General features: G+C 39.0%; 1 protein-coding gene across 2 annotated transcripts; it reads right to left on the bottom strand.

Annotated features, from left to right (window-relative positions):
• Positions 1 to 1,228: 1,228 nt before the first annotated feature.
• On the bottom strand, positions 1,229 to 11,803 carry kras (v-Ki-ras2 Kirsten rat sarcoma viral oncogene homolog). Of its 2 annotated transcripts, XM_068722596.1 has the most exons (6): positions 11,328 to 11,803; positions 9,029 to 9,146; positions 8,076 to 8,254; positions 7,596 to 7,755; positions 6,041 to 6,165; positions 3,760 to 3,845 (listed from the first exon to the last, which is right to left on the bottom strand). In XM_068722596.1, the coding sequence occupies exons 2-5, from the start codon at positions 9,137 to 9,139 to the stop codon at positions 6,046 to 6,048; spliced, it is 570 nt and encodes a 189-aa protein (XP_068578697.1). In that variant the 5' UTR covers positions 9,140 to 9,146; positions 11,328 to 11,803; the 3' UTR covers positions 3,760 to 3,845; positions 6,041 to 6,045. The 2 variants fall into 2 exon arrangements, with proteins under 2 accessions (XP_068578698.1, XP_068578697.1); XM_068722597.1 differs by lacking the exon at positions 6,041 to 6,165 and having other exon boundaries at positions 1,229 to 3,845; positions 11,328 to 11,785.
• Between the last annotated feature and the right edge of the window lie 1,388 nt (positions 11,804 to 13,191).

Below are 13,191 nucleotides of genomic sequence, written 5' to 3'. Positions count from 1 at the left end.
ATTTAAAAATATTCTCCATAGACATCCCATTCAAAAAATAGGTTGCAAAAAGTTGAAAGATTAGAAATATTATGAGAAATAGCACCCCTCTCCTGAAAAAGCTGAACATTTTGATATTTGAACAGTTTCTGTAGCTGAAAAAATTTGGAAGTCATTAAGTGCCAAAATACGTACGGAAGAAATAGTTGAAGTTGAAGAATAAAGATTCGAAGAACAATACTTGGAATGCTGAATCAGCATTCCAACAATGAGTCCTCTGACTTATATTATATTATACTTTATTTATTTATACAATTATTCATGTACATTGGTGTTCTCCAGATCACTGCTGTTTTTACAAGTTTTATGTGATCCTGTCCAAAAATATGTTAAAGGTGATATTTTGTTTTCTTAATTTGAATGGGTTTGGTCCCATTTGTTCAGCTGCAGCATACCAACACACTGCCTCCTAAAGTCACCTTTGAAACCTGCAGTCCAATGATGAAATATGCATGGCATATTAGTTAATCAGGCTCAGCATTTTCATAAAATGTAAGCTCTTACCAACTTAAATGATAGTAATAAGATAATTTAATACCTCAATTATGATGGACTTATGTATTTTGATAGACACAGAGTTATTTAATTACAATACACCACAAAAAGTCACTTTGAATATCTCCTCTTGCCACTGGTTTACAGATAAATTAAATAGTTGCTTTTTCAAATTTAGAAAATGAACAACTAATTTCCTTTAAAACCTCAATAATAATCAATTTGACAATGCATGAAATGATTTCTTCTTACCAAAGGTGACTGCCTTCAATAAAAATAAATGGAAGCATAGAAAACCCATGTGTGTTTTTCTCTCTCAAATGAACATATTCAATCCTGGTCTATTTTGGAAAATATACATGACTTGCAAAAGCTTAATCTAGGCTCACTCTGTGGGCCGCTGGTAGAACAGACCCGTATTAGATTGTGAGGTCTTTCAGAGTCAAACCTGTCAAAATAAGTGAACAGTACCACCTGCTGGGCAACATTGATATCATTCTAAGACGTACTAGAATTACAAATAAGGAAATGTAGAACTCCTTCAAAATGTTCATTCACAAGCTTATAATACTGCACATTAGTCTCAATATGATAATTGTGACCATGTCCTCCAGCAGTGGATGGAGCAAACATACAAGTGTTTCAAAAAGAACGAAAATCTAAAGACAATTTTAGAAAGAAAGACAAAGTTAAGTTCCTCTTTACTTTGTTCTTTATTACACATTAAATAGGAGTGGTGAGATTCATGGCAAAAAATAGACTCATATGAGATCAGACCACCACTCTACACTGCCCACAACAGGTGTGTTGTAAAGTGGTCATTCATTCACTTCCCTAGACCTGGACCCAGTCACACTCTCTAATCACATACACAGAGTGGAGTGAACCTCCATTAAAGCAACATTCATTTAGACACACCAACAACATGAAGCACAATTTACAAAATATGCACCTTTCAGTATCACAACTATACAAAGGTTGTTAAAATATGATCCAGGTACAAATGATACATTTCAGAAATTAGCTGTTGGCACGCAATCAAAGGAAGAGGAACATTTCAAACATTTCAGTAAAACTACTTTTGAAACCGTATTGTTAACAAGAGAGGGTTCCATAATTAAAATTGCATCAACAGTTATTATCTACTTAATGGAAAAAGAGGTAATAATAAACTGGGTCAAAATTCATTAATCCCAAAAGCTAAATGTATAATGTCTGGATTTTCTGTATCAATAACTTTGCTCTCCTGGAACAGCATTGTGTCTATTTCTTGAGCGCACACACACACACACACACACACACACACACACACACACACACACACACACACACACACACACACACACACACACACACACACACACACACACACACACACACACACACACACACACACGACAAAGTAAATGTTGTCTGGTCTCTTTCTACTGTCTAAATGTAGCACCTAATGCAAACATAAAAGGCAAATAAAAATCCCCAGGGGAACAGCTTGTAAATACGATGGAAATACAGGTTGACCTGGGAAAGAAACTAGGACTCTTTTTTTAATATTAATTCAGACAATGTTCTCTAAAAACCAATTTTATGGCAATTATTGCCTCATTTACAAACATCAGTTCCAGTTACACCACCACGACAAACAAGCTTTGTGAGAGAAAATGACAAATTACTTTGCTGGACAATCATTTCTGTTGAAAGGCAGCCCACCAAACAATTTCAACACTTTAAAAAAATGAATCCAAAAACTCTTTCAAAAAGCTCAGCAAAAAGGAAGAATCTCAAAATCCATTTGGACAACATTTTAAACAACCTCTGTGACACCACACCAAGAGAAATGTTCCTGAAAGCTGCTTAAAAGATGCTTTCTGCTTTCTAGCCAGTCAAAAAACTAACGAGTCCACAGCGTAGGGAAATGTGCAAGGCAGGACACCTCTATGGCCAGCTACTGGAGAATAATCAATCCTCAAATTGAAAACCTAACAAACATTGAATATGGAGCTGATAAACGGTCCTCACACTGTTCAAATATGACGCCTCAATCGTGAGGATGTTGACAGGAGAACTCTTTAACTGTTTTTGTAACAAATAGCAATAAAGTGATTGTTGTCAGGATAAATTAAACAATCCTGCAGTCAAGCCTCAGAGTAAAGAAAAGCAGGCAATAATTTGCCAGTGAGGTCCTACAAGCTGCTCGATAGTAGCGATCACGAGGCAAGAATCCCTGCAACATAAAATGACTCTGGCCAACACAACACCTGGCCGCTAGTCTCGTTTTATCATCCAAAAAAAAAAAGAAAACTGGTAGAAATCTGTAACTTTGAATTTGTCATTAATCAAGCTAAAATGGCGGATTTCTTACTCACAAAGGCAAGTAATGATTACTTAATATAAGCCTGAAAAACAAGACCGTATGATATCCACTTAGGTTTAAGTTCCTCATTGATGGCTCTATAAATGCATTAAACAGAGGAAGTTTGCAATACTCATGTCATCTAGGACACATTGCATGCAAAAAGAAAAAAAAAACATTTCATGGAGGCAAGAAATCACTCCCCACACAGTACAAAGCATTGACAAATTGTAAATTAATTAATAGCTAATTAGGGTGTTAAAATATTAGGAGAGGAGTTTGCATGCATACTTATAATCAGTGAAATAACTAAGTCATACCTAGAGGAGGCAATTACACAGTGGCTGGGACATTTGGATCTCATCTGGCTGAATGTTGGTCCCTTCCTCAGATCCGTTTTGTCTACGAGAATTGGGATTAAAAAAAAAAAAAAAAAAAAACATTCTTTGGCATCCCAAACTTAAAAAGGCCATTACAGAACCTTTACAGGTCATGGACCTTTTAAGTAAGGGGAAGAAAAAAACTTGGTAATGAATAATTTGCCAAACATGAGTTGTGATGCAATTAGCTTACAGCTCTATAGGTATATAAAAACTATCCAAATCATCCTATAAAATCAAAATGTTGGACCAACACATGTGGGCAACTGGCACTAAACTGAAAATAAAGCTTATTGGTGTCCAAGTAGCAAATAATAATAGAAAGGCAGAAAAGGGTCAGGTTTAGTATTCAGTATGGTGGGTATTGAGAAAGAGGCTAATAATTTAGTGTAATGTACAAAATGTATTACTTTAACTGTTCAACATAGTTCTATTTTAGTCTGTCTTGAAAAGGGGGTAATTATTCACATAAGTGTACACTTTGTCTTGGACTTCTTTTTCTTCTTTTTGCCCTCCTTGCTCATCTTCTCCTTATGCTTCCGGATTTCTCTCACTAATGTGTAAAAGGCATCATCAACGCCCTGAAAAAACAATAAAAACAATATAATATTTAGTATCAGGTTATTATTTTCATACCAGAATACCAATGATTGCCAACATAAAACGTATAAGAAGACACAAAAATGATACAATCTGAAACCATTTAAAAGATTGACAATGTTGAATTTGCTGAATTTAAAGGGTAATTCCACTCTTTTTGAAACATTGGACAGATTAAACTCCAATCAACACTCCAATCTTTAATATCAAACTGATGTGTAGCCTTGACTTGTTCCACTGCAAAAGAAACTTAAGTATTTGTCATCAAACATTTTCATATCTATGAACATTTAATTGAATTATTTGGATTACTTTTTCCCCCCCCCAATTCAAAACCAGAATTGTCAAAGTGTACATCAGCATGACACACATCAGAGTGCAGGTGCATTTCTCAATCCATTTTAAAGTACAGACCAAACATGATTAATGTATTCCAGAGTGAACTTCTGTTCCCACTGACAACACTGACAGTAGCTGCAGTTACATGAGCCAATTTCTTTACCGCTGAATGTAATCAATCCAAATTTACAACTCCCAGAGCAGGTTTAAAACCTAAAAAAAGATGACACTGCATCGAACGGTTGGCACTAATACTGGTTTACTGCTGTGGGTTTGTGCCAAAGCAACATTTTTTAAATATGAAAATATTCTACTAACAAGAGTTATTGAACAGGAGGCGAGCCTTCTCTTTATCTCCCTATAACTAATATAAAAAGATTGTTCCACTGGGAAAGATGCAACACTCAGAAAAATGGTAGAAAACTCATAAGCAACAAATATAAGAGTGGCACAACTTCCACAGGTGATCAGCTTTGATTTAAGTCAAGCCAAGTTATTCTGACGGAGGTGTTAAAATGAGGCTTTTAAATTATTATTAGTGAATAAAAAGGCTCCATGTAGATACAGCTAGTTGTCTGTCGATGCCACACAGAGGCAAGTGCGTGAATACCAGACAACAGTTTGTTGAGTGCAATTAAAGTGATGACTCTGCAAGGTGCTGCAGCGTAAAGAGCCTGAGGTCACTTCAGGTTGTGAAAAAAAAAGACAGCAGGAAAGGAAAAGAAAGACTTGGGGATTTGCAGCTGCAAAAATAAAAAAAAATAAATAAATAAAAAAATCACCCACAAACACAAAATTTTTGTTCAAAACATATCTGCCAGTTTCTTGGACCACATCCTCCTTGGAAACATCAGCACATGATTTGGTCCAGATTCGCATAATCTCCTTTAATAACACACGTTGGCTCCCACACACCCTTTCTTCATGTTGATTTCAGCAGCTTGGGACACTTTCACACTGGTAGTTTAGCCCGAATCTGGGAACACTGGGAACAGTTGCCTGGAAATCGGCCTTTTCTGAACATAGGTACAGACCAAGTCAACCTCAAGGGGGTGGTCTTATTGGCTCTACGCCAACTGTAGTATGGCTTGTGTGCAGTTAGAAAGCAATTATTTTCTCACAGAAACGCATACGTTTCAGTGGTATTATTTTGAACAAAAGAGAACATAAAATACCTCACTGGTGTATGAGCAGAACCTATGATGCCATGTTAGAGTTTTTACTGGTAGGGTAGTAGTGTTTTGTTTATTTAAAATGTTCAGACTTTTGTATTACTTCAATCATGCTCACGTGGAACTGCCTGCTTGCACACCAGTATCCATTTTTCTTGCACACATCTAAATGCTTACCGTCATCATTTCCTTATGGGAATAAGGGAAAGGCCAGTACCCTGATGAGGAAAGAATTACGCAATGTACCCCCGGATCGGCACAAAAGTAGAAAGTGTGAAGGCAGACTGGCACGGTTCAGAAGGGGTGGGGGGGCAGTCAAACTCACGGTCAGACTAAAGTAAACCAAACCCAGTATGAAAATGGCCTAAGATCATTATCAGCGATGAGACACAGACACTGAAAAGGGGAGAAATCATCAGCTGTTTCAGCCTCGTTAGAGCTCCACCACAGCCCCAGTAGAAACCAGCAGGTTGGCTTTGAGAACCATAAAGCAACAGCTCTCATTGCATGTCCTCTCCCATTGCCTTCTCCACAATCCCCACCACACACACACACACACACACACACACACACACACACACACACACACACACACACACACACACACACACACACACACACACACACACACACACACACACGGGCGCGCGGCTGCATACACTTACCCCTTTCACATCACAACACACTTTTTAAGCTTGACACAGCGCGGAGTCTTTTCTTCCTTGCTGAGCTTATTGAGCCGGTACAGCCTGATCTCCCGTACCAGAGTGTAAAAGGCATCTTCCACTCTCTGCAGCATTAGAGACACAACTTCCCTCAATGTTGAGGAATACAGGAGGACATACTGCATGGGTGCATGTGTTACAGCTTACAGGTACAAAGGAGTGAAGCAGAACCAATGTTTTGAGGTGGGTCTCCCTGCATTGTCTGGCCTGTCTTTTCTAGTGATACTCCACCCAAACTTTAGCTTGTGAATATCAAACACTCACCACCTGTGTATCAACTCCTTTTCAAGCATGAAAAATTTCCGTTTCCTTTCTTCCCAATGAAGAATGGATTCAAAGAATTCCAATGGTTTTCGTTCATCGTAGAAATCCACTCAAACTTAACTAAAAATCAAACTGTAAACTTTAAAACAGACACCTTTCCAGCCTCCAGTGGGTGAGTGAAAAGATTAAGGTGGAGTATCACTAACTGTCTTGCCAAATATAAAGGAAAGGCGCATGCATTAGGAGCATATTTTGATTGTGCATTATACTGTAAGTGGGAGATTTCCCAGAGAAATCAGATGAAATCCCTAAGACCTGGCAAACAACAGGTGGCTTCCAATGCAAGAAAATGTTTCCTGGTCCAACAGCGGCAGCAGCACAGTGTGGATAGTGAATTATTGGTATACTCATGTAGGAATAGGCAAACAGATCTGTAAGAAATTAATCATTGTGTCATTAATTTCCCCTGCACCAGAAAGAGCCGTGATTCACCCCAGGTCAGAGAGATCAGGAAAGGATGTGTTTACAGAACGCTGCGTCAGTCAGTCAGCCACCTACGGCCATGCTCACGACACACACACACACACACCATTTGATGAGCCGTGGCAAATCTTCCAAGAACACCCAGTCACAGTAACCAGCAAGCAGAATCATTAACCCCCTGTGAAATTACCGACAGTTTGTCCTTTCATGCTTAACACACGTTTACTGATTTGCTGACTATTTATAATGCAGGATCCTCTGTAGACGGCCCTAATGGGGATATCATTTCATATATACACCACAAAGTAGCATGCAATGGTTACATTATCACCCATAAATAAAAATAAAAATAAACCAAAGAGGATTTGAGGATGAGCAGGGCATTTCCCGAGACATTTCCAAGCAACATTGTAAAAAAAAAAAAAAAAAGACCAACAGATGTGACACAAATCAACAGCACCACATGACTCAAAGCTTTAACTTTTCTTGTGATCCGAGTGCCAAGATCGTCAAGCCTTAGCAAGGACACTTGTCAAAATGACTGTCGGCCAAATCTCTCTGGAAGAATAAAATTTGATTTCATCATGAAATTTATAGGACTGTTGTGTCCATCAAGCCAATATCCCTGAGACCAAATGCATTCAACACTCTCTACAAACCTGTAGTTGAATACAGCAGTTTAGTGACAGACTGAAATGCTAAACTGTTTGAGTCTTGAGGGCGTGGCCGTCTCGAGCTGGACTCTCACCTGTCTGGTTTTGGCTGAGGTCTCAATAAAGGGAATGCCGTAGCTGCGTGCTAAGTCCTGAGCCTGCTTGGTGTCCACTGTCCGGGACGGGAGGTCACACTTATTCCCCACCAACACCATGGGGACGTCCTCAGAGTCCTTCACCCGCTTAATCTGTTCTCTGGACATTGACAGACACAATAGAAATATCATTGGATTACAATTCCAACTGAGGCACTACTCCAATGGTAATGTCAAAAAAATAAAAAAATCTGAGCAGTTTGGCCGTTTCTAGACAATGGGTAGGGAGGCAATGAAGAGTTAGAGAGAAGGGGAAAGACATACATTAGAGGTTCCCAGACTGACATTGTGATTACAGAATTAACACCGTACACCCTTAGATCACAAGGATGTCACAAAATATTCTCCCTTTTAACTGTGATTAAAACCCTGTCATCACACCGAGTCCAAAGCCTCCAAACCTTTAGTCTCTTAGCTTACCTATAGTGGTGAATGTCTTCAAAGGACTTGGTATTGTTGATGGCAAAGACACAGAGGAAGCCCTCCCCTGTCCTCATGTACTGATCCCTCATGGCGCTGTACTCCTCTTGACCTGCAGTGTCCAAGATGTCCAGCAGACACGTCTCTCCATCGATCACTACCTGCTTTCTGTACGAGTCCTGGAGGAGGTCAGACAGCGATTAGAATTCTGGGATTCAGTGGGCCGAGTGTCCATATATCAGCTTAATACAAAGAATAAGAGACAGGTTGTGGATGACCGAACTCAATAATTATTCATTTTCTTTATACTTGAGCTCATGATGAGTGGGTTTAAACATCTAGCTGGATACGGCGCATGACTTTCCAAGATTCACCATACTTTTTCTTTAAACTTTGTTGTAATAATGGCTTGGTGATTAGAATATGTATAAATCTGCTTCATCAGGGCATGATTGTATTGATATGAGTTTGCTTAAAACGGTACAGAACCGCATTTAAATTCAGCCCTACTCTAGCTGTATCAGGTCACTCTATTTTCCATCAGACCTACAGACTTAATTTTGACTGTGACAAAGCACTCCAGCTTCTCCTCACACTCAATCTGATCCAGCACAAACAATTACTGTCTGATCCAGTGAGTAGATTTGGTTTCAGATTATTGTATTCAAATAATCTATACTGGAGCTCTAACCTGCAACGGCCTATAAATAATGGATTGATATCATAATGAGACTGTTTACTCAGCATAGGCTGCCCCCCGGGAGAAAGCAGGAAAGCAGACATGCATGGAAAGTTATTAAAAACCAGTTTGAAGTCTTTTAAAGACCTAAACCAGAAGAACCTGCTGCAAGGAGTTTCTCGTTGTTCTGCCCCATACCGAAAACCATACACAGTAATGAACTTGAGAGGAAACACGTTCGCACATACAGATGCATGCACACACGTTTCTTTACCTCAATGGTGGGGTCGTATTCATCCACAAAGTGATTCTGGATGAGCTGAATAGTCAGTGCGCTCTTGCCGACACCACCAGCTCCCACCACTACCAGCTTATATTCTGTCATGATTCACCTGTGGGACCAAAAAAACAAAACATCAATCACATTATACTCAGATATTTCCAAAGAGTCATCTGGCACAGCATCAATTCATCTGGGGCACCCTCAAAGCCTTAAAGGAAGTGAATTTCTGGGATGTGTAAACCTGTCTGCACCAAGATGTTATATTCTGTTGTGGAAGGTTAAAACTCAAGTATTAGGTTCTAAATATTGTGTCAATTCACTCTATTTGCTGCTTTAATGCATCAACACCAGAGAACTACTAATGCCGCCGTGTGTGGAAAAACACTATTCTTTTAATAACACTCATGATTCACTGGAAAATAGATTTCATACCATCGTGTTTATTTTGCTTTTCATTTAGAAAATGCCCATCTAAAAAATTAAACAAGAAGCTTGCAGAAGAAACGACCACAACACACAGAACATGAAAGAGATTATGAGCAAATAAGGGAATACAAGCACTGACGAACTGCTACTGAAATAAGGACATCTTGCTATTTAAATCACCATAAGCCCTCAAAATTAAAATAAAATCTTTAAACTATTTCTATGACACAAAAATAAGCTTCACGTCACAAATCATCAGGTACTGAAGTAAAATAAATAAACATAGGTATGAATACACAGCATACATAATGTCTGGATCCAGCGACACATTCTGTGGTGTTTTCTGAGTAGCAGCCACACAACAGAAACTAACCCCAGGCAGAAATCCATGACATTACATTAAGGCTCCAAAATTGACAAGTTACTGAGAGGCTCTCCACTGTCTGCCGGCTTTGTGGAGCAGCACCCGTCAATAGTGGCAGCTGGCCTTTTCAGAAGTTACAGTACAACACTGCTCACAGCTCTGCACAGCCTGCAGTCAGGGAGGAGCTCCACTCAATATCACTGGCCTTCTCTAGACAAACAAAACCGACAATGTAGTTTGATAGGCATTTGGCTGACATAATTACACTTTTACTACATCTAAAATGCTCCGCTGTATTTCAGACATTCTACCCAACACCGCCTGTGACTTACACATACAAGCAAGGCTGTTCTGTCCATTAGGAAACCATCTTCTCTTTACATAAACAGATAAGACAACTGACAATGTCACGGACCATTTCACCAAGCAACCCTTAAAAGTTGTCTGCTACATGCTTGCCATGCCTGTTAAAATAGCATAACTTATCATCTTATCAGGCAGTGCAAGCATTTGAATGACAGAATGTAGTACATGTGTAGTCCAATAATAAGTTAACTCAGTTCCCTCACCTCCGTTGTTGCGATTTAATGCCTCAAACTGTGGTAAAGTTATGATGTTGTAGGATTTAAATGGAAAAAAATAATTTCCTGTAAATATGATTTACCCCGTTTTTGTTTGCCTTGTTAAAACACCGTCTGGATGGCACTGTATATACCGCTACCCTTAAATCTAACGTTACTACATTAACGGTGACAAGTTTATTCCCAAAAAGACGACCACATGTTTCAAACAGCATCACTCCATGAGAATCACCAACGCGGTGATGACTAACATTAACAAACAAATGTGCTACTTAATTATTGAATTAATGTATAGAAGGCTACTATGTAACAGTTCACCACCTATGTGAATTAACCGAGGATAGAGCAGGCCTTTCAATGAAAAGCCCTTGCGTTGTGTTCAAGCAGGCAACAACACCCACAGTAGGCTTAAAAGTCGAAAGGAATTTGATTTAAATCCACTGGTCTGTGCCCGCAGGGTTGCCATATCGGGTGTGTGAGAAACCCTCGGAGCACTGTGTTTAAATAACCAGGCTGCTAGCTTAGCATTGGAGCTCGCCCACAGCCTCAAAAAATAAGCTAACTAACGTTAGCCTCTTTCAGCTAACCTCATGTGACATACAAAGAGTAATTCATTAATGCAGCATTGCTCGAACCGTGTGCCCGCACAAACTCGGTACCATTCATTCAATGGGGGAAAGTGGTGATTTTATAAGCCGCCATTGACAGGCTAACCCAAAGGTCTGCATTGCAGGGCCAGACGTTAGGTTAACAATTGGGCGTAGTTTGCTCTGCCAACGAAAATGAATACTCCCACCATAATGATATTATTCAGTGGTTACATGGCACTCAAACTGACCCGTTTACTAAATTAGCAAATACAACGTTGCAACAAACCTCAAAGCGACACGCATGCATTAATTGTATCCATTTGTTTTACCTTTTAGCGAGTGGAGTTCCGCGTCCGAAGTAGCGACCAAATAAGTCAAGCTGATAATCCTCTCGTTTCACACGATCTCTGCATTTCCTATTTCACACCGAAACGCCCGCATTTAAGTCAGTCTACCTCGTATCAGAAGCAAGCGGGAACATGCGAAAAAGTGGGCAAATTAATCGATTGAACTTTCCATTTGATCCAGCGTCCGGCCTTGCTGCTCAGGTTGGCCTCCTTTAGCGAATATGGGCGGATACCGGGGCGCACTTTACCCAGAAAGCATAGCTGGAGATTTCAACCGGTTTGGGTCATATCATCCAACTTTGTGTCGCAATGTGGGAAACAATACTCTTTCTTGTGTCCTTTGTGAATATACTATTGGTGTTTTGTACAGGTTTGACTTAAAACAGTAGGTTTATATGAACCCTGGTTGCCTCTGTTGATTAATGTGCAAGTTGTGCGAACGTTACTACGTTTTTAAAATGTAATCTCATCGGAAGCCAGACGGAGTGATTCACATGTATGCTTTAAAGATCACAAACAATATCGTAACTATATAGGTCACATGGTGTCAGTTTCAGGACGTCTCCTCTCAGTATCGTGATCCCTTGCTGCTGCCTGCTGCAGAGTCAACAAAGCCTAGGGGGCGACTCCACTATATATAGGCTCTAAATATAACTGAATTGTGCTGGAGGGACGTCATTCCCAGGCAAGGAAATGATTTGGCAATCCCTTGTCAGTTTTCCAACGTGTTCACTCGGCTGCCTCCTGCGCACTCAATGCGCATAATCAACACATAAATGTTCAGTAACAAAACACAGGCCCGAAACAAAAAAAACATCCGCCGCTGAGGGCAAAGCATACATTAATCAAAATTGTATCCAGTTGGTGTAGTTATTTCACTACTAGGGTCTTTTGGAGGGAATACATATTTTAAAAGTCGCAGAAATCCTACGATTTATATTAGATACTATCCGTGAAATATAATAGCCTGCAGCAGCAATACAGAAAACATAAGCTGTATAAAAGAGCACATTATACAAAAAAAGACGATACACTGTTTTATGTCATTTATACACTTTTTTTTTATATGTTTTGCGTCTCATAGCAGAGACACTAGAGGTCACTATTGACTTGTCAAGCAGTTCTTTAAACTGTACAGCCTCTACTGAAACCACAACTATGTTTGAGATTTTAAAAAGAAGTGAAGGCTAATTTCAATCAAAATTGTGCTCAGAGTTGTTTTCATTAAAAAGATCATACTTTGAAATTTGGAGAGGCTTACAATTTGGGATATTTAGTTGCAGTTAGATGCAAAACAAAAACAATGAATAAATAAAAAAAAATAGCACATGACTCATTGTAAGAGATTAACCTGCCCAACAGAATGCAACAGTATGTGAAATAAGGAAAGAAAGGTTACACATGAACAATAATAGATTCCTATCTACATCATATTACATGTAATAGTCATTCTATTTAATTATTTAATCCTTATGAGCATACACATTACCATCACAAATATCATTTACTGTCAGTTATAGTTTGCAAAAGGGAATTTAGTGTGAAGATAATCTGGGACTCGTATCCCCACTGATGGGCCGGTTCCCTCTTTAGGTTTACCTGTTGGTACAATAGATAAACACAACTTTAATGCAAGCAGTCAATCTATATATCAACCACAGAATTGCCTTAGAAGAATAGCATTTGTATAAAATCACTAAAAAAGCCAGAGTAAATAATTGACACCATGTCCGTTGACAGATAACAGAATATACATGAGAAACAATTTATCTTACAACAGTAAAACTTTTTGACATCTCAGAGCAGTAAAATCAAAGATGTACCTGATAACTATAATGATGGCTCC

Source organism: Cebidichthys violaceus, unplaced genomic scaffold, assembly GCF_023349555.1.
Source record: "Cebidichthys violaceus isolate CVI_PGR_0920_01 unplaced genomic scaffold, fCebVio1.0.p SCAF_3, whole genome shotgun sequence".
NCBI lineage: Eukaryota > Metazoa > Chordata > Actinopteri > Perciformes > Stichaeidae > Cebidichthys > Cebidichthys violaceus.
Note: the sequence above shows the minus strand (reverse complement) of the source record. Positions and strands in the feature narration are given on the sequence as shown.